The sequence below is a fragment of the Miniopterus schreibersii genome (assembly GCF_964146895.1).
Source record: "Miniopterus schreibersii genome assembly, chromosome: X".
NCBI classification, from domain to species: Eukaryota; Metazoa; Chordata; class Mammalia; order Chiroptera; family Miniopteridae; genus Miniopterus; species Miniopterus schreibersii.
The window spans coordinates 17,048,271-17,072,649 of record NC_138104.1 but is presented as its reverse complement, the minus strand read 5'-3'; the positions used below and the strand labels follow the sequence as shown (position 1 = coordinate 17,072,649).

The 24,379-nt window shown below is 44.8% G+C and overlaps 1 protein-coding gene across 2 annotated transcripts in view; it reads left to right on the top strand.

Annotated features, from left to right (window-relative positions):
• The window catches only part of LONRF3 (LON peptidase N-terminal domain and ring finger 3), a 36,884-nt gene that overhangs the window by 6,330 nt on the left and 6,175 nt on the right, over window positions 1-24,379 (top strand). The window contains exons 3-10 of one of the 2 annotated variants that reach the window (XM_081125012.1): window positions 286-408; window positions 6,719-6,980; window positions 7,757-7,847; window positions 16,758-16,872; window positions 19,110-19,231; window positions 21,371-21,529; window positions 22,192-22,354; window positions 23,634-23,783. In XM_081125012.1, coding sequence (XP_080981138.1) covers window positions 286-408; window positions 6,719-6,980; window positions 7,757-7,847; window positions 16,758-16,872; window positions 19,110-19,231; window positions 21,371-21,529; window positions 22,192-22,354; window positions 23,634-23,783 — 1,185 coding nt within the window. Of the gene's footprint in view, window positions 1-285; window positions 409-6,718; window positions 6,981-7,756; window positions 7,848-16,757; window positions 16,873-19,109; window positions 19,232-21,370; window positions 21,530-22,188; window positions 22,355-23,633; window positions 23,784-24,379 lie in introns of both variants that reach the window. The other variant, XM_081125011.1, reaches the window with a different exon arrangement.

Genomic DNA, 24,379 nt, shown 5'->3' with positions numbered 1-24,379 from the left:
AGGTCACGGTTTGACTCCTGGTCAGGGCACATGCCCGGGTTGCAGGCTTGATCCCCAGTAGGGGGCGTGCAGGAGGCAGCTGATCAATGACTCTCTCATCGATGTCTCTATCTATCCCTCTTCCTTCCTCTCTCTGAAATCAATAAAAACATACTTTAAAAAAAGATAATTCTTTGAAACACTTCAGGTGACAGTGAATATCCATGAAGTGTTCAGCTAGTGTTGGGAAAAGCATTGTCAGGAAGGTAGGTAAGAGTGGGATTGACTGCTAACGTTTTCTTCCAGGCGCACTTCAGAAAGGCGCAAGCCTTAGCCACACTAGGCAAGGTGGAGGAAGCACTAAGAGAGTTTCTGTACTGCGTGTCACTGGATGGAAAGAACAAAAGAGCAAGATCTGAAGCCCAAAGGGTGAGTTGAGATGACATCAGGTCCAGCTGCCCAGTGGGCTCCCGCCTTGCTCTCTTCTCCAGCGAGGGGAGTGGGGGAACTGCCTTCCAGGGCATTTGAGGTCTTGAGTGGGTGACTCCCTGGGCTAAGGGGACTGGAGGGAGACACAAGTTCCAATTGCCCCCAAATCACCATCTTCTTGGTGTGTACAATCAGATTGAGCAGTTGCTGCATTTCTGTGGGAACCTGTGAGGAATGTTCTTGCTGCTTTGACACAGGGTCTGGGTTGTCAATCAGACAAAAAACAAGACAAAATAAATGCAAACAAGTTAACATTGGGATGGAGGTGCACTGAGGAGATTCTGACTGCTGACAAGAGGTCAGGGGTGTGGGGCTGCCTACAGTTGTAGAATTTGACTTGGACCAAGTCACAGCCTCACCAGCCACATCAGGAAGCCAGCTCCTCAAAGGATGCTTGGTCCCCAGCCCACTTGCCATATGTACAACTCCAACCTTCAGCTCCTTTGCTAGAAATAAAACAGACTGTCTCTCAAATATAAGTCAGTGACCATTACAACATAATCCAAGCAATCATTCCAGCTCCTGAGTCCCAGGAGAATGTGGTTAGTTTTAAAAGCTGCATGATGTGCTGAGAGTATTGGTGAAGGCTCAAGCATCCTCGCTTCCCAGACTTTGTTGCTCACTCTTCTGCAATGGGCTCTCAGCGTGCCTGGCTAATTGGCCTGAAGTTGGTTGCTGACTGTCAGTGGTGGCCTCTGCTTGCTTTGTGCCCTGCCCCCTCATTCACCACCACACCCCAAGTGCTTCTGTTCCAGTGTGGTTAGCAGAACAGGAGATGAATAAAGGGAACGAGACAGGACTGGTTTCTGACGGCTCAGAAATGAATGTTTAGAAAAATCAACGAACTAGGGGAAGCGGAGCTCTGGATAGTCTGCTTCTGACATTTCTTTTCTGGGGAGTTGCTTTGACCTGGTGTGGGAATGTGGACAAGGTGTCCTTGAGAGAAGCACTGGTGGATCCTCCAAGCTGTGGACCCTCCCCCAAATCTTAAGTGTAGTCCGTAGCATGAATAATAATAATAATAATAAAAGCTACTAACACTGATTGAGCATTTCCTATGCACACCAGGCACTGTGCTAGGGCTCTCTGTGGAAGATATAATTTAATCCCCACAACATCTCTATGGAAGTAGGTATTATTAATTTGTCTCCATGTCACAGATGAGATGGATAAAGATGCTGAGGCTTGGTGACTTTCCTGAGGTTACGCAGCTAGTGATTGGTGGAAGAGCATTCAAACCCAACTCTACCTGCTTCTGGAGTTGGCCTTCTAGCTGGCTCACCATCCTGCTGTCCTGTGAGGACATGCTAGGAGTCTCAGCACTCATTGCTGGGGCTGGGTAGAGAGTAGCTCTGGGACCATCCAGTTCTGCAGTGGATGGACAAAGGCGGTTAGAAGAACCTTGACTTTGTGGACAGAGTGCGAAGGCGAACAGAGGCAGGTGTCAGGTCCTAAGGATGAGCGGTTTCTGAAAGATTTTTTATTATTATTATTGATTGATTTTTAGAGACAGGAAGAGAGGGTGAGAGAGAGAAAGAGAGATTTGTTGTTCCACTTATTTATGCATTCATTGGTTGATTCTTGTATGTGCCCCGGTTGGATGTATTGAACCTGCAACCTTGACATATTGGGATGACACTCTAACCAACTGAGCTACTTGGCCAGGGTCGTGAGTGGTTTCTTTACTCTCGTTTGCCCATTTCGCAGGTGGCCTGAGAAGCTCTGGTATCAGCAGTTGGGTTGACCTTTCCTTCCAGCTGCTTTTATCATAGCTGCCTAAGTGAATGGGGCAGGGCACTGTACTAAGCTCTGGAGACCCAAAGGGGCATAAGCCACAGTGTGAGTCCTCAAGGACCTTACAGCCCTGCATGTGTTACATGAGGCAGTATAAATGCCAGACAGTAGGAGCCTATGCCTGTAATAAGTGTTTTGGAGTTTAGAAGTTGACGCAAGAATTTAGAGGCAAATTTCCACTGAGTGTAACAAGGACATGGTGGCCATTTAGGGACACTGAGTGCTTAAATGAGTGCTGGATTGTTCCATTTTCAGATGTGACAGAGATGGTCCAGGTTCACTTGGCATTAATTAGTTACCTTAGACACTCACAGACCTCAGATTATTTTTTCCCTTCTTGACCCATTTGGGCCTTTTAAAGGCTAACACTGAAGTGGGTTTGACTTTCATTTACATGGAATGATTATTCTCACTGAAAGTGGACACGACCTTCTGTTTTCCAAAGTCATTGGGAAGGCCTAGAAGGGGATTTTAGGCAGTAAAGGGAAGAAGTGAAGCTCTGCTGTTGTTTCTGCCTTGCTTCCTTCGATTTCCCCTTTCTGCCTCTGCTACCTCTTGCCACGCTCTACACTTTTATCCTCACACCTTAGGATGTTGTGTGAATCCACTGTTTTTAGGAGAATGCAAGGGAGATTGCTTCAGAAATGGGTTGGTCCTATTGGGCTTCAGAGAGCCAACTTTGGCTTCTGTGGAGAAGAGGCCTCTGAAAATTGGAATTTATGACCCTGGGCAATTGTGAGTGCCTTCCCACCCCACTCTCTTACCAACTTAGACCTGGGAAGTAGGTTTCCAGGAAACGGGGTTCTGTCTGAGGACTTTGGGCCTGAACCCAAGGCCTCTGCCTGGGCCCTGGGGTGGATAAGTGTGTTAATTCAGCTCCATCCAGCATGATGAGTATCTATTGGACATCTGTCATGTGCTCTCCAGAAGCTGATCATCTGGTTAGAGAGAAAGACTTACATCTGCAATACAATTTGAGGCTAACACAAGACGGTGTAGTGTGAGGCACTATATTATGGTGCAGTGGAGAACATGAAAGGACAGGTGACATCAGGGAGCCTGGAGCAGTAGGGGAAGGCAGCACCGGAGCTGAGCCTTGAAGGCCGAGCAGAGTTTGGCTACGTGGCAAGTGCCAACATCTGAAGGAACACTGGGAAGGAACTGGTGGGGAGCCAGCAGGGAACAAATCAAACTGGAGAGAGTTTGGTCAGAGTTTCTGGCAGGCTCTCTTGATCAATTAATACCCTGACTATGCAGCCCTACTGAGCAAAGGGGTGGGACATACTTTAGTGGGTCTCCAAACACTGCAGGGGTCTCTCAGTGTAAAATCTTGAATGTTTTAGAAGCCAAGTGACCTGTCCTGCGTTACACGTTACATACAACATATACACATGTGTATTCACAATCCCTGCTGGTACAGGGTGAATTGAGGAAAGAAGGTGGGCAGCCAGTGGTGCAGCCTGAACTAGAACACCCATCGTTGACTCCAGTCCTTTCTGGATCCTCTCACTCAGTGGACATGTGCAACTGCAAGGGAACCAGCCATACACTGGAACCTGCCTGCCCCAGTACTAGTACTAGTACTTGAAGTTACTTTTCTCTGGAAAGTGAAGGTCAGATGGGGGAGGAGAGGCTGGGAAAAGGGAGGAAGGTTGGCTTCTGCTTTCGCTAACACTTCAGTGCAGAAGGGATTAAAGACCCAGGAATGATGGTTGGGGAAAGAGGGAGCGAAATAGGCAGGCAGAGGAAAGAAATATCAGAACTTAAAAAACAATTGTAGATGTCTACCCACTGGGGTGTTACGGACATGGCTCCAGGTCCCCCAGCTGATGTTTTTGTCTCCTGACTTCACCTCTTTGTCTCTTCCTTCCTACATAGGTTTGTAAATCCTACTGCAGGTATCTCTATGGGATGATAGCACTGGAGTGATAGATCTTAAGTTTGACTAGAATGACAGAGGCATTTTCAAAATGCAGATTCCTGGGCCACACTTAGACCTGGGGAGCCAGGCATGGGAACTGGGAACCTGGACTTTGAATAAGCTCCCAGGTGATTCTGATGCACATTGAAGTGAGGCCTCCTGCCACTGTCTGCCCTGGTCTGCCCGGTTCCAGGCTTCCTCCCTGGAGTTTTGTCCCAAAAGCTTTGCCCTGTGCCCCTTCCTCCCCCTCCCCCTTCACCTGAGCACCTGTAGAAACTTAAGTAGTGAAGTCTTCTGTTTTATGTCACAGCTTCTCCTTAGTTTCTTTACACCATCAGTCCCAGGGGAGTCTCAGGAATATTCTCCCGATATCCTGAAGCTGTTGGCACCTCACCCTAGATTAAAGGAACACGTAGAGTCAATGGCTTCTGAAGTCGCCAGCCATAATCTACCCAAGTTGTCACAGGTAAAACTCAACTCACCCAGCTTGTTTGTGACGCTTCAAATTTGGCTGTTTTGTGGGCAAATCTGGGGAGTGAGCCCTCTCCTTCCTGCTTCATTCAGTTCCTGAGAAAGAAGAAATGAAGTGCTTATGTTCTCTATTAGTAAGTTCTTTCTTAACGATAAAAACTGGGTTTCAGGCATGGTCCTGGGGTTTATGATCTGTCACATTCATTTTTCAGTTCCTGGTCAAATCCAGCTGAGGGAGATTTGACAGAACTGGAAAGGAATCAGCCCACTTCCACTGGAGCCATTCAATGAAGTGGCTTTAGCAGCCCAGGGGTGGGGCCTGGGAAGAGGGCCTGACAGCTCGTCCTTTCCTGCCCTTTGTTGAAGCTGCTGGTCTTTGAGCACCAGCTGAGTTCCCTGTGTAAAGACAACTCCATTTGATCCCCAAGTGGAGGTAATTTCCTACTCCTGCACCGTGTCTTACACAGAAGTAGACTTTCCGTACCTATTGGAGGCTGAGAAGAGGGAAGCGATTGGGGAGGGGTTAAAATCCTGGGAGGAAGATAGGTATTTGTGCCTTTCTTTGAAAACCAGGGAACAGAACCATGGAGAGATGGGCTCCAGGCCCTGGCTTTCCCAGCAGAGGGCAAGTGGGCAGCAGCTGAGGTTCAGAAGTCCAGCCCTGAAGGCAGAGTTTAGAGCTGGCTACCTCAGCCCCTGGGGGGGCTGCTGTCCCCTCGGTGTTCTTCCCCATATGTAAGCCCTGGGATCCCTGTAGTTTCCTGGATTCTCTGGCAGGTGGAAATCTTACATTTGCCCAGCTTCTCTCCCTGCTCAGGAAAAGGAAGAAAATGCAGGTGTGTTCAACTCAGAAAGGGGGGAGAGGCAGAACTCAAAGAGTATCTCCTGAAATCAGAGAGCCCCTAGTGCATTTCAATAATTGTTTGAGATCACGATTACATGATTGAGAACCCTAACACTGAACTGATGCCTGGAGTGACTCCAAATTGCAGCTCATTCCAAAAATGAAGAAAAAGAGCACCCCTGGTTTCCCAGTGAGAGCCGGCTGGGGAAGAGCAGGGATAGGGTTTCCATCCAAACCTGGCTTTGCAAAGCAGTGTACTCCCATGTAGGCAGCACCTGGGGCTCGTGGAAAGGTGAGGACACAGCATTGTTAAGGTGCTGAAAAACTGAATCCCCAGGTTGGAGATGGAGAAAACCCACTTCCTTTTTCTCCTCAACTAGTTGTTTTCTCCCAACTGTATGGCGCTCATTTTTCATCCGTCTACCAGGTTTTTTTGGTAGGGGTTGGAGGGGAAACAAGAACATGGGCATTTTGATCTGTAGGCTATGGGGTTAGAATAGAAAGGGGTTCTCCAGGCAAATCTGCATAAACACCTTGTCATTGGATTTATTTCTAGATCTGTTTTCAAATATCCCTCTCCTGGACGAACATTCTTTAAAAAGCTAGAGATATTATTGGTTGTTTTGCCAAATGAGTTTGTCTCCTTTTCAGACACCCCCCTCTCCCAAATCTAGTAAAGGGACCGGTTTGGCCCTAATTCAGTGGAGCACTGTCCTAGCTCTGGAGCATGAGGTAACTCGCAGGCCTGTGGACGCACCTGTGCCAAAGCGTTACTGAAAGTCCTTTCGGAGCTGGGCTGTGGGGCATGCGCTGGCCTGGAATGGCAGCGAGGTGAGAGGAAGCACTGAGGGGCAGGATCTAGCCTTGGTTTCCCTAATGGAGTAACTGGGGAACAACCTGGATAGGAGAGGGGACTGGTGCAACATTTTACATTTCTCCCCTTCACCACTTCCCAAGGAATCTCTCCCCTACGTGCCCTTCTGTCCTCGCCTGGGGAAGTCCCCCCACTCTGCCCAAGCTGGGCATGCCTTTGTTACTGATGCTGTGTGGACAGAAATGGGAAATAATGTCTTATGACTGCCCTCCACCCCCTGGTGAAGCCATGTGTCCACTAAATGATCAGAGCTGTGCAGTTCTCTCTCTGTCCCCTGTGGTGGGAATATCAGAGGACAGTACTGGTCCCTAGTAGATTCCAACGTTTTAGCTCTTTGTTCCTCCAGGAAAACGAGGAGCTCCCACATTGTTCTAGACGGGAGGAAGCAGCAGCCAGCGGGGACTGCGCCATCCCGAGGAACCCAGAGAAGGCAAAGGAGGGCGAGCAAGACGGCAGCGCCGACGACCAGGAAGGGGAAGAGGAGGACAGCCGGTGCGCTGCCTCCCCTGAAGCTGCCTCCAAGACTGGCAAATGCCAGGAAAAGAAAAGGAAACATTGTCAAGTTGAACCCCAAGACCCAGAGGTGCCTCATAAAGTCTCTAAGCCAGGTACTGACTCTACCCAGCGGGAAAGGGGCTTGGAGATGCCTGGGCTCCCCAGTGTGTGCAGGTTGCTTGCTCTCCACCTGAGGGCTCCTCGGGCTCGGGGTGTGTGGCCCAGCTCTGGCACTGAACTGTGGCACCTCAGGGGCTGCTATGAAGTTTCTGTGAGCATGCATAGTTCCCAGCGTACTGCTAGTGCTCAAGAATAATTATAATGGAAAGCCAAGGCATAAGGTCAAGCAGAGTCTCAGGTGATGATATCCAGTGCCCTTGATGGTGTCACTTCCTGCCAGGCCAACCTCTCCCTACCCCCATCCCTATTCCAGGAACAGAGGACCAGAGCCGTGTGATCAGGCCACACTCTGCTCCTTCCCAGTTGTGTTTCTGTAGGTAGGCATCTGAGAAGCAGCAGCTGCAGCCCAATAGCTTTCCAAGAGAGGTGAGCAGTGCCAAGATTCAGTATCAGCTTTGAAGGCCTGGCTCAGTCCCTGGAGTTGCCGCTGCTGCTCCTGCTACACGAGGTGCTTGTTGAACTTGAATGAAGTCCCTAGGGCTGCTGGACATTCCCTGCCTTGCAGTTCTCTTTGTCTGGGGCTCCTGGACACCTCGAGAGACTATTTCAGGGTATCCCATTGTCTGTGAGTGTGGTGGCAACTAAATCAACTCTCTGGAAAGGGGTGAGAGTGGCAAACTGAAAAAGTAATTCAGCTCTGTTGCCTTACAAGTTCTGCCTGTGAAACCAAGATTGGTCCAGCTCTGACTTACTGTTTTCTAAATTGCAGATGCTCCCGTTGATCTGGAGGCCAAGCCTGCTCCCAGTGTTCCCCTTCCATCTTTCGATGCAGCGGACCTGGAGTGCGCCCTGTGTATGAGGTATGTGATGTGTGCATTCACTTACTGCCTGAAGGGTCTTCCTCTCCGGTGCGTGGATCTTTCTGCTAGTGACCTACTGTTCCATTGGTCAGCACATAAAAACATGGCTCTAGCGAGATGGAAATTATGTTGATTGTCACACGGGCTAGCTTGTGTCCCCTGTTTACAGATTGCTCCTGACTTGGAAATATCTACACAGTGGGAAGGAAATGGTCTACTCAGAGGTCATAAACTGGTGACCCACAGTCTGAATGTCTTGTGTTTGGTTTTCACGGGAGTTTTTGTTGTTCAATGTGAATGTCTTTACACAGGACATGCACTCTCCAGTTGGTCATGGCCCCTCTGCCCCTCACTGTCTTACATTAGCCTGCATCTCACATTTGCATCACTTTCCTGGCCTTTGTAGGTATCTAGGCTTGTGACCCTGAAACGAATGCCAACTATTGGATCAAGATCTCAGAGCTCAAGGGCTAACATCAGTGCCACAGGTCTATTTGGAAGCAAAGTAGAGGGCCTGCCTAGTGTTTTGTGCCATGAAGAGGATCAGTAGTGGGCCTGTACTAGTTGGTCAAGCATCTTTCCTTCACCCAGTGCCTTATCCGCTTTCTCAGATCTCTAGAGAGGCAAATTATCCATGTCTCCTCCCCAACCCCCCACAAAAAGCAAAAACAGAAGCTGCTACAATCATGGTCTGTGTGAAAAAAAATTACTTTCATTTGTTTTATTTCACAGCTGTGACTTTGTAGCTAAGAGGAGGAACTCCAAAGCCAAATGGCCTGGGCTTGAACCCTGACTCTGCCACTTACTGGCTGCTTGACCTAGATCAAGTGACTTTGTCATTGTTTTCTCATCAGTAAAATAGAAAATAGTAGTCCCTACCCTATGGGGTGGTTATGATTAATTGAGAAAATCTACTTAAAACACTTAGAATAGTGCCTGACATATAGCAAGTACCTGATCAATGTTAATTATTTTTTCTCCTAAACCAGAGGTTCTTTACTTTAGGTCCATGAGGAGGTTCCATGTATACATTCTAACAGACCTATGAATTCCCTGACATTGTATGTAAAAGTGTCTCACGTGTGTGTGTGTGTGTTTTTCCGGGACCAGGTCCCCTGCTTTCAGTACATTCTCAGGTGAGTCTTTCTTCCAAAAGATCATTAAAAGGAAGCTGAGATAGTTGCACAAAAGTTGTTTAGATGGTCGAGCAAAAAGAAGATATGTGAAGAAAAATCTTCTGGTCCACCACACAGTGGGATCCAGCCAGCAGAGGGTTCTCAGAGATTGTATTGCCCCTTACAAGTGTGTGTGCCTTCCGTATCGATCCCATGCATTTGTGTTCAGAATGACTTTTCCTGTCATCCGAATAAAAGTGAGGCAGCCATTACCTGAACATGTACCTTTCTTTCCCTTAAAAAAAGGGAGAGTTAGCAGATTTGCACAGAAGCTCAGGCAGACCTGATAGTGAACAGTTCAATAGATGGAATGTAGGAGCACTCAAGGCAGGCCTTCCATACACTGTCAGGAGTCTGTTTCCTTGCACCACCATCTCCTCCACAACAGAATGGCAGGTGGGTCATGCCAGAGCCAAAGGGACAGAGAAACCGCTTCCCGACAGAGAAATGGGCCTCCGCAGGGAACACCACGGTGGCTCTCAGCCTGGGAGATGAGCTTGGTCTTTCAGATGGCAACTTTAAGAGTTTTGATTCAGCTTGCTCGGAAAGCCCAGCTCCTTGGTGTACTTAATCGCTTCTCTCGACATCCAGGGGATTCAAAATCAAACACACAGACTCATCCTGTTTGTGTTTTCCCTGAGGACTAAGAGCCCTGAGGTTGAAGTTCTTTTGTCGCCTTTCCTCTGCTTTCTCCCTTTCATCTTGTTTGTCCCTGATCTCAACAGGGGGCTTCAGAGCAGGGTTAGAAATCTCGTCCAAGAAATAAACACCAAGAGGATAAGACCCCTTTTAGTTTGCTTGCTCTGACTTTAAAAGCCATTATTTCCTTATCCTGCCCCTCTGTTATGAGGGAGACTTCAAAACAAAAAGCCATCTTTGCCTGGAGTAGCTATTGTACAGGCCGGGAAGTTTGAAGGGGAATCGAGCTGCTTTCTGGCAAAAGGACAGCTGCCAAGTCCAGGGAGCACTTCTGATCTCAAGGCTCTTAAAACTGTAGCCCTTGGTCAGAAGCATGTAGTTCCCCTTCCGACAAGGTTTGTCTCTAAGTCAGAAATCAGATGTTGACGGGCTATTTCATATACAGGCTTTAGCTGGAATTATTGTAGTCTTGAAAAAGTTCCTGTTTTCACTTCTCTTTAGTGTTTTTTCTTCTCTTTAGTGTTGGTAGGATTATTATTAGGTTGTATTATGACCCTAATGTGTCTTTGGGGGAGAGGGTCTAAGGGTACAGACATTTTTATTCTCACCTGAGGATATTTTTCCATAGCTTTTCAAAGAGAGTGGAAGGGAGGGAAGGAGGGAGGGAGAGAGAGAGAGAGAGAGAGAGAGAGAGAGAGAGAGAGGGAGGGAGGGAGGGAGGGAGGGAGGGAGGGAGATAAGAGAGACACATTGATTGGTTGCCTCCCACTCACACCCCGACGGGGGCCAGGGATGAGCCTGGAACCAAGGTATGTGCCCTTGGCCGGAATCAAACCTGGGACCCTTCAGTCCACGGGCCAGCTCTCTAACCACTGAGCAAAACTGGCCAGGGCAAGGGTACAGATATTTTTAAACAATCTGCTGGGTCATAAACTAAACATCTGTATCTCCTATGTGAGTTTCTAGAATGAATTCCAGTCCTGTGGTGCTCCATTGATAGAAGACAGAATGTGAATTTATCTGTTCTGATTCTAGGAAGAAGATAAGGAGCAGTTTATAAATTCCAAGGGAAAGGGTGGAAAGTGAATGGAGCAATAATTGGCGGCTGCATTCATGAGGAGCTTTCCAGGCTCCAAGGCTCCCTTGCTGGATTGGGGGAGCTCTGCTGAGGGAGGTTTCCTCCGAATTCCAACACCTCAGACCTCTGCCCCCTCAGTCTTTAGTGACTGAAAGTCCTCCCTCAAGATTTACCTATACCGATATCCTAGATATTGGGGGCCACCTCTGGGGCTGATATGGAGAAGCACCTTTGGGGGTAACAAGGATATTTTGAGATGTGGAGCAAAGAATGCTTGATATTTGAACCAGTTACCTAATAGCCTAGTGACCTCTTTGTCAATTGAAACAAAAAACTTTATATTTAACCTAGATTTCGCTACTCAACTACCTGGGTTTTAGGGAGTCAGTTCATTCTAGTCTAGTCTAGTCTAGCCTCTCTCCCTCTCTCTATCTCCCCCCCCCCCCTTGGGTCCCTCTGCTCTCATTTGATAGCGGCAAAAGAACACAATACAAGGATGTAACTGGTGGGAAAAGATAGCTATTTTCAGATAAGCCAAACATTTTATCCAGGCTGACATCTAACTGAAAACATTTATTCTTACTATTGTTTAATCCCTCATGTGACAATGTAAAATGCTTTCTTGTGAAAAAAAATCTGGCCCTACTCTGATTTATAAATGTCTCCCTGAAGTTTTTTTCTGAAATCATTATCAAAAGTGGTAAATAGCCCTGGCTGGGTAGCTCAATTGGTTGGAGCATCGTCCCGTACACCAAAAGGTTGCAGGTTCAATTCCTGGTCAGGGCACATACCCAAATTTCCAGTCCAATCCCAGGTTGGGGCGCATATGAGAGGCAACTGATCGGTGTTTCACTCTCACATTGATGTTTCTCTCTCTAAAATCAATAAAAGCATATCCTCAGGTGAGTTATCTGTCTGTCAGGAATCAGATGTGAATTCACATCCAAGTCCTAACTAGCTGTGTGACCTTGGGCAAGTTATTTAACCTGTCTGGGTCTTAATTTCCTCACTAGGAAAATGGAGCTAATCATAATTACCTCCTGTTAATATTGAAAATTTATGTGAAAAAGTATTACACACATTAGAATAGCAAGAAAAATGTATTTTATCTGTTCCTAATCACTTCACTCAGTCAGCCTCTGTAGTAGAGTCACCCTGAATACAGAAGTGAATTGAGTATTGAAAGGTGATATATTCTAAGCATTTGAACCTTGAATTATTTCAAAGCAATAATTATGCACCATCTGTGGCAGCATTTTTGTTTGTGACCACTCAGATCAGGGGCATTTTAATCGTAGCTCTTAGAAAGAGTTGCTGTATCCTTTTGAGTCTGTTTTACTCATCTGCTCATTAGATGTCAGTATTTATTGCAATTAATTGACTGGCTATATCATTGTTAGTTTATGTGGATTACATTGTTAAATGAACTAAGGGCCCAGCTTTGAAATTCTCAGGAAAAATAGTTTTGCAGATGCAGATTCATGAATCCTCCTCATCATTAGTGTCATTGAATGATGTGTAAAAAGCATTCAGCTTCATGAGGCTGACATTACTGAGGAAGTGAGATATTCCGGTTTGGCTGTTCTAATAGTTAGATTATAGCATGGTTCCCCAGTCAGCCTGCAAATCACACTTTTGAAAAACATTTTAATTGTGAAATATACACAGTGGGAAGGTACATAAAAATATAAATGTATATTCTTAAAATACTTTAAAGAGGATACTCATGCAACCCCTCTCAGCTCAAGAAATAAAACAGCGTTGGAACCCCAGAAGCTGCCCAGATGCCACTTCTAAATCACAATTCCCTCCTCCTCCTGAAATCACTATCTCGACTTTTATCTCCTTTTTTTAAAATTTCCTTTACTGAATTGTTTTTTGTTTTTTTTAAATCTTCACCCAAGGATATTTTTTCCATTGCTTTTCAGAGAGAGTGGGGGCGGGGAGAGAGAGAGAAACATCGATGCAACCAAGGTATGTGCCCTTGACTGGAATCGAACCCGCGACCCTTCAGTCCGAGTGCCGACTCTCTAACCACTGAGCTAAACTGGCTAGGGCTCTTCTTTTCTAAAAAATAGTTTTACCAGCATGTATGCATCCCTAAACAGTGTGATTTAGTTTTGCCTATTTTTAAAAACACCTTCATATTAATGGAATGATCTAGAATGTATTCTTTTGTTCTGGCTTCCTTCCCTCAGTATTAAGATTTATTCATGTTACTGCAGGTAGGTGAAGTTTGTTTATTTTCATTAGTGTCCATATAGTGCCCCATTGTATGAATGAATCTACCACAATTTATTAGTTTATTATAGATGGATATTTGGGTAGTTTCTAGTTTGGGGCTATTATGAAGAACATTGCTCTGACCAGTTTTGATGTATACTGGGCAAGTAAGTCTTTGTCCAGTTTTGATTGGGTTGTCTCTTTTTCTTACTGACTTGCAGGAATTCTGTGTATGTTCTAGATACAAGTCCTTAGTCATGTATGCTGCAGGCACCCTCTCCTACTCTGTGGCTCACCTTTTTGCTCTCTTAATGGCATCTTTTGATGAACTTACAAGTTCTTAATTTAATGAAGTAAAAATTACCAACCTTTCGTTTATAGTTAGTGTCTTTATTGTATGTGTCTTGTCTAAGAAATCTTTATTTTTTAACCTCGAGGTCAAAGATATTCTGTTTATCTTCTAAAAGCTTTACTGTTTGCCTTTCACATTTATTTTTACAGCCCACATGGAATTGACTTTTATGTATGGTATGAGAGGTGGTTTGACTTCATTTCCCCCTATGGATCACCAGCTATCCTAAATAGCATTGATTGAGAATGCTATTTTATGTACTGAAAATCCCCCTTCCGGTTTGAAATGCCACATTTGTCATAAATCAGAATCTGCGTCTGCGTCTATTTCTAGGCTTTCTATTCTATTTGTGTGTCTTTGTGCTAATCCTATACTGTTTTAATCACTGCACTTTTATAAGTTTTGATGTCTGGTAGAGCAAGTCCTCCCACATTGTTGCTATTCAGAAGTGTCTCGGCTCTTCTTGGCCCTTTGCCTTGCCTTATAAAGTGTAGAAATCAACTTGTCAAGTTGCACAAAAACAAACGAGCAAGTGAAATAACCTGTTGGGATTTGTATTGGTGCTTATTTAGGTCTTCTTTACTTTCTTTCAATGAAGTGTTTATAGTATTTTCCAATAGAAGTCTCAGACATACAACTTTGGTTAGATTTATTCTTGGGTACTTGATTTTTTAAAGCAATTGTAAGGGTCATCTTTAAAAATTTATTTTCTCAGGTTTGTTGCTGGTATGTAGAACACAATTGTGTATGTGTATTTATCTAGCATCCTTGCTAATTCTATTAATTCTTATTAATTCTAATCATCATCATGTAGATTGTTTTAGATTTTTCTGAGTTCACCATCATACCATTTGTGAGTAATGGCAGGTTTAGGTTTTTTCTTCCCAGTCCTCAAACTTTTATTTTTCTTCTTGCCTTAGTGCACCAGTAAAGAGGGTTTTTTGAAAATTAATTTTACTTTTTGGCCAATTTAACGACTAAAATGCATTCCTTGTTAAGTTAGCTACTTTTAAAACAGGCTTGTAACATTCAAAAAGTAGAAAAAAGTGAATGTAGGAAAAGTCTTCTACTCCAGACCTTCATTGCTTTGTTAAAAATATCTCTGCCCCTCCCCTTATCCCTCGGGGTTCCCCACATCTGTGTTTTTAAAGCTCCACAGGTGACATTGACAATTAAGTTTGGAGACTAATCTCTGCAGAGATTAGTAGGAGTGTGTAGTACAGTGATTCTCAACCCTAGTTGCACATTAAAACTACCCGAGGAGCTTTAAAGAGCCCTGGTGCCAGGCATCTGTAGTTTTTGAAAGTCCCCCAGGTAATGGGGGTATGGGAGGAGCAGGAGGCAGGGTTCACAAAGGGGCATGAGGAGATATTTGGGGGTGACGGGTATGTTCACAATCTTGACTGTGGAAGTGATTTCACAGGTGTGTACAGATGTTACAACTTATCAAACTGTACTCTTTAAGCACGTGCGGTTTATTGCACGTCAATTACACATCAGTGAAGCCGTGTAAAGAAAAAGCTCCCCAGGTGATTCTCGCGCACAGCAACCGTTTGAGAATCACCGTTCCTCCTAGAAAGAGCACACGACTGGAAGTGGAAGCTGGGGGGCCTGTCATCTGTCAAGAGTTGGTTGTGTTCACGTAGATAAGCAACTGAATCCCCCCTAGATCTCAGCGTCATTCCGGTTGGTGCGTTTCATTTTCCCCCAAGTACTTTTCAGCTCGGATATTTTGATTCTCCTGCTCAGCCCGGCAGCGCGGGCCAGGCTGCTGATGCACTTCCCGGCCACGGCCACACGAGGGGGCTGCGCAAATGGCCGGCCTTTGCTCTCAGCTGACACTCCTGAGAGGTCAAAATAGCCAGGTCAGGGCCTTTCCCTTCTTTCTGTCTTCTTGGTGAGTGGGATCCCCACTTCTGAACCATCGTTTTCAGCTGCCCCAACATAGTGGTTCTGCTGCAGGTGAGCCTTTCTTTAAGCAAAGTAAATCCATGAATCTCTCAATGTACAGAATAGCTTTTTTTTTTTTTTTAATTTTATTATTGTTTAAAATATTACAGATGTCCCTTTTTCTCCCCAATGACCCGTTCCACCCCGTTCCTTCCCCTTCCCCAGTCCCTCTCCCCACCATTGTCCGTGTCCTTGGGTTGTGTATATATGCACATAAATTCTTTGGTTACTCTCTCTCCCTCCACCCACCCGCCCTCCTCCATCCCTCTGACATTCATGAGTCTCATCTATGCTTCCATGTCATTGAATCTATTCTGTTCATCAATAGCTTTTTTTAAAAATTTATCTTTATTGTTGAAAGTATTACAGATGTCCCCCTTTCCCCCCCATTGATCCCCTGCACCCCACATCTTCCCCCCCCAGGCCTTCCCCATACCATTGTCTGTGTCCGTGGGTTATGCATATATACATATAAGTTCTTTGATTAATCTTTCCCCACCCACTCTCGCACTCCCACCTTCCCTCTGAGATCCCTCAGTCCCTTCCATGCTTCTATGTCTCTGGATCTGTTTTGTTCATCAGTTTATTTTGTTCATTATACTCCACATATGAGTGAGATCATGTGATACTTGTCTTTCTCTGACTAGCTTATTTAGCTTAGCATAATACTCTCCACTTCCATCCATGCTGTCCCAAAGGGTAAGAGATCCTTTTTTACAGCTGCATAGTATTTCATGGTGTAAATGTCCCACAGCTTTTTTATCCACTCATCTGCTGATGGGCACTTGGGCTGTTTCCAGATCTTAGCTATTGTACAGAATAGCTTTTTAAAAGACCCCCAGATCACTTTGAAAATATCCAGCCCCCACAAAACAATTAAAATAGGATTTAATTGAAGTATATGCATACATATATATGTATGTACCTATCAGTAAACACATTAACAATATTATTATACCACCCCTAGGAAAATGATTCATCCGTAGACACAGGCATTTATATGTTTCTTACAGGTGCAATTTCAAAATCCTTCAGGGAGTAGACATTGCTTAGGTTAAAATTGTAATGTGATACAAAGTACTTAAATGAGTAAACATATAAATGTGTGTGTGTTTATCTCTCTGCATGTTTACATATACCCAGGTAAATAAGTTGGCTAAATATTTTAGAATAGAATCTATTCAGACACTCTGGGTATTTATCTCTAAACAGTGAAAAAATCCGGATGTTCCAGAAGAGACTGACTAGAACTACTGTTACAAAATGAACTGCCTATGTCCTCAACTTTAATAAATGCTTTATTTTACAATTCAGCTCAGAAATAAAAAGCAAATGCCTTCCTGAAGTGCAACAGCAGCATAGATTTTTAAAAAAGAACTCCCCCCAACACGCAGAATTTCCAAATAATACTATAAAAGCTTAACCTTCAGTAGCTCTGTCTTTTATTTTTGGTCTTATTGCAGTTTTCTTCCATTTTGATTCCTAAATTTCAGACTGTTCTATGAGCCAGTTACAACACCTTGTGGGCACACCTTTTGCTTAAAATGTCTCGAAAGATGCCTAGATCACAATGCGAAGTGTCCACTGTGCAAAGACGCCCTTTCGCAGGTAAAACAGTTTCTTTCTTGGTTGGGTTGCTTATTTGCTATTGGGTACTTAGGAGGGTGTTCCTGTTGGATCCCAAGCCACTGCACTGTGCTAGGGCAAAATACCCCCTCAAACCCTCTATCTCTTTCTCCTCTCATAGCTACCCCTCCCCTCTGCACAAAGTCCTTCAGAAAAATGAGGCAACATCTAGCTTTTTATGAACTGTTGCCAATGAAAATTCCTGTTGAAAACAAAAGCATTAGATTGATGAGAAACATGGATCCTGGTTCTAATCCCATCATGGCACCCAATTCACTGTAATGTTGGGTGAATTTTGTGTCCTCTATGGGCTTGGACTAGACGAGCTCTGATGTCAGTGTTTATCCTGTGGTTTGAAGAGATCATTCCCAAGGCTGCAGAAACCTCACGGACCTTCAGTGGGGTCCTTGTTCCGCCCCTCAGAAGCCACTCTATTTATCAGCAGATCCTTGGCTACTTGAAAAGCTCTGGGGCTTCTAGATCCTCTAAAATGAATCACACCTGATAAAATTTTCTTTAGCACAAGAACATCCAGGAGACTATCGTAGGTGAATGTACGTCCAGAGGAGTCACATGTTGAGCTTTCCCAGCACCCTAACATTTAAACTAAGGGAATGGAGTGAAATAATCATGCGTGGTAATCCTGAGGGTGTGAATTAGGGGGGGGGGTCAGCATCATACCTTGCCTAGGTAAAGGGGTGGGATTTGCTGGCCTGATTGTCGGCAAGATGCCCATGATCCTTTATATTTCAATAATATATTTGTGTTATGGTAACATTGCAACACTCAGATAAACAGAAAAACAAAAGTCTATCATTCTGCTCATTCCCTGGAGAAAACCACCGCTAGTGGTTTAGTATGTGCCTTTCCTGGGTTTTTGTTTGAGCGTCAGCAGAGGAGTCACCTCCTTCTTGGATTGACTACCTCCTGAGCCATTGCTTTTTCCCAAGACTGGGACTGGGCAAAGCAGTTGGTTTTCCTGCAGCCACACAGTAGCGGAGGGTGATAAGGCATCCTGGAGGCAGGTGCTGTGGGGTCCCAGCTTACAGGCTAGAAGACACTCTTATCGATGTCTTTGTTTTCACACAGGGTCACACTTACACCTTTTCCCAGAGAGATAAATATCTTATTCCAATCATATTCACTGCAGAATAGACAGACATAGCCCCATACTGGGAAAGGAAAAACTGTCTGAAGGTAGCAATTTTATACTCACGAGCTCCCCCTGCTGGGCCCATGTGGGTAGCTTCCATAGTGAGCAATTCACAGATGCCTATTGCCTGGTCCACACAGTTTAATGCCCCCTACTTACAGATGCCTGGATATGCATGGGGTGGAGGTGTTTGGGAGGAGAGTAATAGTGACAACTGAGCCTGAGTTCAGTTCTGAAGTCATGGTTTATAACATAATTTCAGTGATAACTAAATGGTATATTAAAATAGCAAATAGACGAACAAAATCACCCAGATTTAGCTGTTTTTTTCTAAGAGAAGAAACAAATACTTGCACTTGAAATATCCAGAAGCCAAATATTGGGATGGGGTGAGGTTGGGGCAGGGCAGGAAAAGATAAATGATTGAAAATTACTTTTTAGTTCCCTGAACCTTTTGACCATGGACACTGAGCATGTCCCAGATGGAGACCGTTTCTGTGAACTTGTAAACACGATAATCAGAAAAGGGACAGGGAAGGATTTCTCTCCTTCTTTGACAAGACCATGGTCTCGATTTCAGTGTTCTGGGAAAACAATGAGATTTTAAAAACATAAATACAGGACTTTTCCCCTTGTTAGAATATTTTTTCTAATTGTAAGAATAATCAACTGCATGTGTTTTCCATTTTTACTGAATTTATTGGGGTGACATTGGTTAATAAAATTATATGTTTCAATGTATAATTCTGTAATACACTATCTGTATATTGTATTGTGTTCACCACCCAAAGTCAAGTCTCCTTGTGTCACCATTTATCCCCCCCTTTACCCTCTTCTACCTGCGCCCAACCCCTCTTCCCCTCTGGTAATCACCATACTGTTGTTTGTTTTTTTAAAAAACTCTAACATCCAGAGAATACATACATTATGATAGTATCAGCTGCTAATGTGTGGGCCCAAATTACTCCACTATGTGGGTCATTTGACTGTTCTGCTGGTTGCATAAGAAGTGCTTTGTGTTTTTCTGATGACTGCATAACATCTAATTGCCTCATTCCTCATATAGTGCTTGGCATCAAAAAAGTACAGCAAAAATATCATAATGGAAGAACTAATAGCTAAATTCCTTCCAGAAGAATTCAAAGAACGAAGGAGGCTTTATGAAGAAGAAATGGAAGAACTTTCTAAGTATGTATATGCATGTTTCTGTTTTCAATTTCACTCATACCAGCTCATAGAGCTGAATGTGCACATTTCTTCCTAACTCCTTGTTCAGTGATATCATGTCGGTAGCTTGGAATTGGCCATGGTGAGAGTATTTACACCATGGAAACTGGCAAATGCCATAAACCAGGGAATCCCCCCTCCGCCCTGCCCAAGCAAGTCAGTTTTTCAGCACACTGCTGAAGAAGCTTAAGCCAAACCACTGACCAGGTCAGATCTAGGCACTAGTAACTGGGTGTCACTGGCCTGGAGTAGGTTGGAGTAGCTCAAGTGTCCAGAATGCTGTTTTCAAATACATAAGGAGTTGCTATGAGGTTAAGAACTTTGGTGTTGGCCGGACCTGGGCTTATGACCCAGTTTTGCCACAAAGTGAATGTGCTTCATGACTCTAGGCAAGCCACTTCACCTCTCTGGCCCTTAGTTTCCTCATCTGTAGTTTGGGGATGATAGTCGTCCTTACCTCATGGACTTGTGAAGATCAAATGAGCTAGTGGCTAGTAAGCACTTAATAAACAGTAATAGGAAGAGTGCTGCTTCCCCTGCCATGCACAGGTGTTGTGAGAGGTGACAGGTAGGGATGGGGGTGCAAGCAGGGCTCTAGGCTCTCTGCCTGGCTGGAAGAACAGCTCACTTAGCGGACAAAGCAGAAGGTGATCACTAATTTCTGCCTCTCACATTGCTGCCCTCCGGTCTCATCCCCAGTGGGATCCTCACAGCTTTCTGGGAGCGAGGTTCCTGATGGCAAAAGCTGTCCTGGTTTTATGCCTGCCCTGTAGGGAACCATTTCTAAACTGCCACCAGCTTGTCTGAATATCCCTCTCACTTTGAACATGTTTTTCCTGGGAAGCTAGAAATGAAATCCTTTTTTTCCTCATTGACTTATATTAGATCTACTCAGGGCACTTTTATCTTTTTCCTTTTTTCTCTCTCTCTTTTTTTTAACTCCTCACCAGAGGATATTTTTCCCATTGATTTTTTTTTAAAGAAAGAGGAAGGGGGAGGGAGAGAAACATCGACATGAGGGAGACACACTGATGGGTTGCCTTCCACATATACCCCGGCCAGGGCTGGTGATCAAACCTGAAACTGAGGTATGTGCCCTTGACTGGGAATTGAACCCGTGACCCTTTGATCTGCAGACCGACACTCTAACCACTGAGTCACACTGGCCAGGGCTTTATCTTTATTTCTGATTCTTAAGTTTGTCTTGAATCTCTCTGAGCCCTCATCTCAAATAGTACTTAATGTCTTATTAACAAAAACTGGAATATACTAGAAGGGTTTCTATTTTAAAGCATCCTAAACTTAATCCTTTGGCGATTTGGGGCAAATGGCCTTATATCTATTGATAGGTTCAGCTGTTCCTGTATTGGATGTACTAGACACATAAGAGAACAGGGATCCAGGAGGAGCTGGCCCAGTTGTTGGTACCCACTCAAACTGTGTGAATCTTCATGGGCCTTTGTTGAAGGGCAGACTCCTGGGTCCTGACTTCAGAGCTAGTACACCAAGGTCTCTGAGGTGCTGCAGCCTGCTTGTCTGGATTGAAGGGCCCCCGGTGATTCTGATGCACAGGTGTATTTGAGCATCACTAGGCTAAATTACTCTTGCCTCTCCATTGCTCCCTCCTCCTCCCAGCTGGACCTGCCATGCAGGACTTTTAGGGGCTTTGCAAACTTGAGATGCTCATGGTGACTGCAGAGAATTTCCCACCATTCCTCTGGAGATCTGGATCCACTTCCACCACGAGTACCCTTCCCCATACTGCCAGCAAGACACCGAGAGAGATTGTCTGAGTGGAGAGAATGAAAGAAAGAAAAAAATATGAAACATAACTGTCACCTAACATGTTAATGTACTAGAACACTTTAGCCAAATTAGATTGCGTACAATGTCAGTTTCACCTTGGAGCCCTTAGGCTAGCTCCACTGTGGGACTTAGTCCACAGTATCACTTGCATTTCAGTAATTTTTTATCAGCCATCAAAATTTGATGTCTCCTTGCCTTCCTGGTGGGGAGGGGGACCACATGGTGATGTCTGACCAGCCTTTCTGTGTTGCGCTCCGTTGCACTGAGAACCGTGTCATTTCTTCTTCCTAACAGCTTAAATAAGAACGTGCCTATTTTTGTATGCACTATGGCTTATCCCACCGTTCCTTGTCCCCTGCACATATTTGAGCCTTGTTACCGTCTGATGATTCGAAGGTGCATTGAGACAGGCACAAGACAGTTTGGCATGTGCCTTGGAGATCCCGTCAAAGGGTAAGTGAGGAGCTGTGCTAGTCAAGGAAGGTGGGTGGAGAAGGTTTTTGTTTTACCTTGGGGCTTTCCCAGGAGGTTGGGAGGTACAGCTCATGATACTTAGCCAGGTCGTAACCGTAAGCATTTATAAGGATCAGGGTGTCCCTAGCCCCTAGTTTAGCATGTGAGAGGCTGCCTATTTAAAGGAACCCCAGGATTACTCTTTTGTTAAATGGGTGGTGTATACTATAAAACTTCTTTTGAGTTTGGGCCCTGGAGTCAAACTGCCTGACACATTCTGGCTTCAGCTTTGGAACAAGTTTGACTTTGGGCAAGTTCCTTAACCTTTCTGTGACTCAGTTTCCTTATCTGTAAAGTAGATACAATAAGAATGCCTACATCATTGGGTTTGTTGGGAGGACTGATGAGTTAATGCACACAAAGCACTGAGCACAGTATCTAGCACATAGTATGTGCTCAATAAATGGTAGCAGTTATAGTAATACCTCAAGATTTTTTTCACACATGCACTGCCTGTTGTATAGCTATAGCTGTAGACCTTGGGACTGGTGAACAGGCAGAAGTCTCTCGAGGCATAGCATGGTGTTATAGAAATAGCTTGGCAAGGCCAGGGAAACAACTCGTGAAGATTTAAATTTCTTGACTTTATTTCCAATAAGCAGGTTTGCAGAATATGGCTGCATCCTGGAGATCAGGAATCTTCAGTTCTTTGCTGATGGCCGTTCGGTGATTGACAGCGTAGGCAAGAGGCGCTTCAGGGTCCTCAATCAGGGCCAGCGGGATGGTTACAACACAGCCGATATTGAATACATAGAAGACCAAAAGGTAAGGGTGGCTAGTGCCAAGAATCCCAAAGCCAGGTTATTCCTGTGGCTTGGCAGATGGAGATGGTTGCAAAAAGATTTCTCAGCACCACTGGGGGCCTTGGGACTTCTCATGAAATTGATACAGTAACATTGAATGGTACCAGATTATTATTGGATTCTAGAACGGCAGTGAGAGCACTCCCTGTCCTGGTTCTCCCTGCTTAGTTTCTGAGTTATATTTATGGATAAGAAATGCCAAGCCAGACCAACCCTCGGGCCCATTCAGCTAAGAGTTACGTCTCTGCCAGGGTTACCAAGGGATAGATCTGGAGCGGGGTTTACACATATGTATTGTTTTTATTGATTAATTTAGATTTTAAAACATTTCCTTTTGAGATAATTGGAGATTCACATGGGCATTTGTACTTTTTGTTGTTGTTAATCCTCACCAAGGATAATTTTTTTTATTGCTTTTTTTTTTTTAGAGAGAGTGGAAGGGAGGGAGGGGGGGAGAGAGAGAGACATCGATGTGAGAGAGACTTATCGATTGGTTGCCACCCGCATGCATCCCCACTGGGGTGAGGATGAATTTGCAGCCCAAGTACTGCCCTTGACCGGAAATCAAACCTGCAACCCTGTGGTGTGCAGAGCAACACTCTAACCACTGAGCCAGCTAGCCAAGGCAGCATTTGTATTTTTAAATGGGAACCTAATTAAGAGCCCTTCCCAATAATACATCATCCCGTAAGGCAGAAAGATGGCATGCCCAGTTAATCCTTTGTTTTCTGGACTAAGAGGCTGAAGAGGTAAATAATCTCATGTTTACTTATGTTTACGTTCACTACATGGAACACTATTAATAAGTATTTGATCAACGAGAAAATGTATTCCACTTGGAAGGTAGAGTTATAAAATGAGACACAGACACATTCGTGTCTCTTCCCAGTGAGCAATGAGAAAGCAGATATAAAAATGAAAAGGGGAGAGGCATAAACCAGCATAACCTAGTTTAAGAGCACTCCTCCACTCAGGCCAGTTTGCATTCCTGGTTTTCTATATGTGTTGCTGTTTCAGCCAGTTTACCCAGCTGAATCTTTCTCCTTCCTCCGCCCTCAGCAGTATTTGCATACAGTCCATCATCTGGCTGAGGAGCCTTTCATATACCACACAAAAGAAAGCTAGGTGGGTGAGCCTTCCCATAGGGGGACAGGATGGATGCTCAGAGAGTCAGGTACCAACAGTGGGTCTAAGGGTGACGGAGAAGGTACAGAACGTTTCACTTCACTTTTATATTTCAGGTTGAAGGAGAGGATTGTGCTGAGCTCATGGGCTTACATAACTGTGTCTATGAGCAAGCATCATTGTGGTTTCATTCGCTCAAATCATCTCTGAAGAATCGGATAGTCAATCACTTTGGTCCAATGCCAGAAAAAGATGCGGATCCCCAGGTATATAAAATGTCTCTTTGTAATTGGTTGCCCGCAGCAGACGAGAGAGCCTAGGGTTTGTGATTATATGGATGTGTGGTCATCTAGTAAATCAAATGCAGAGAGCAAGATGGATCTGATCTGGTATTGTGTGGCTGGGCAATGGGCATCAGGGTAAGAGGAAAAGGACTCCAGGTCAGAACTGGAGGAACTAAAGCACAGCAGTAGGAGCTTGGATCCAAGACAGGTTTTGAGAGATAAGTCAGGTGAGAGATGGGAACACAGACACCGTCGACAGTCCAGATTCACACTGTGGTCATGTGTTAGGGTGATAAGATTCATACAAAGGCCAGGCTTAAGAGAAAGGGTATCCTGGGAGCTGAGACCAAAGGCTCCTGCTTCCAAGGAGCTTCATAATTTTCTCCCCCATTGCTACAGGAACTAGGAAATAGGGCCAGCTACCTTAAAGGATTCCAACTACAAGACCACAGAAACTTTTCACGCCTGGGTCCCTCCATGTTTAATCCTGAACGTCTAGACCCTTGTCATTGTCGTCCAGGTGAGCAGGACCTGAGCAAACTGATCCAATAGTTAAATTTGCCATTGGCCATTGGCTG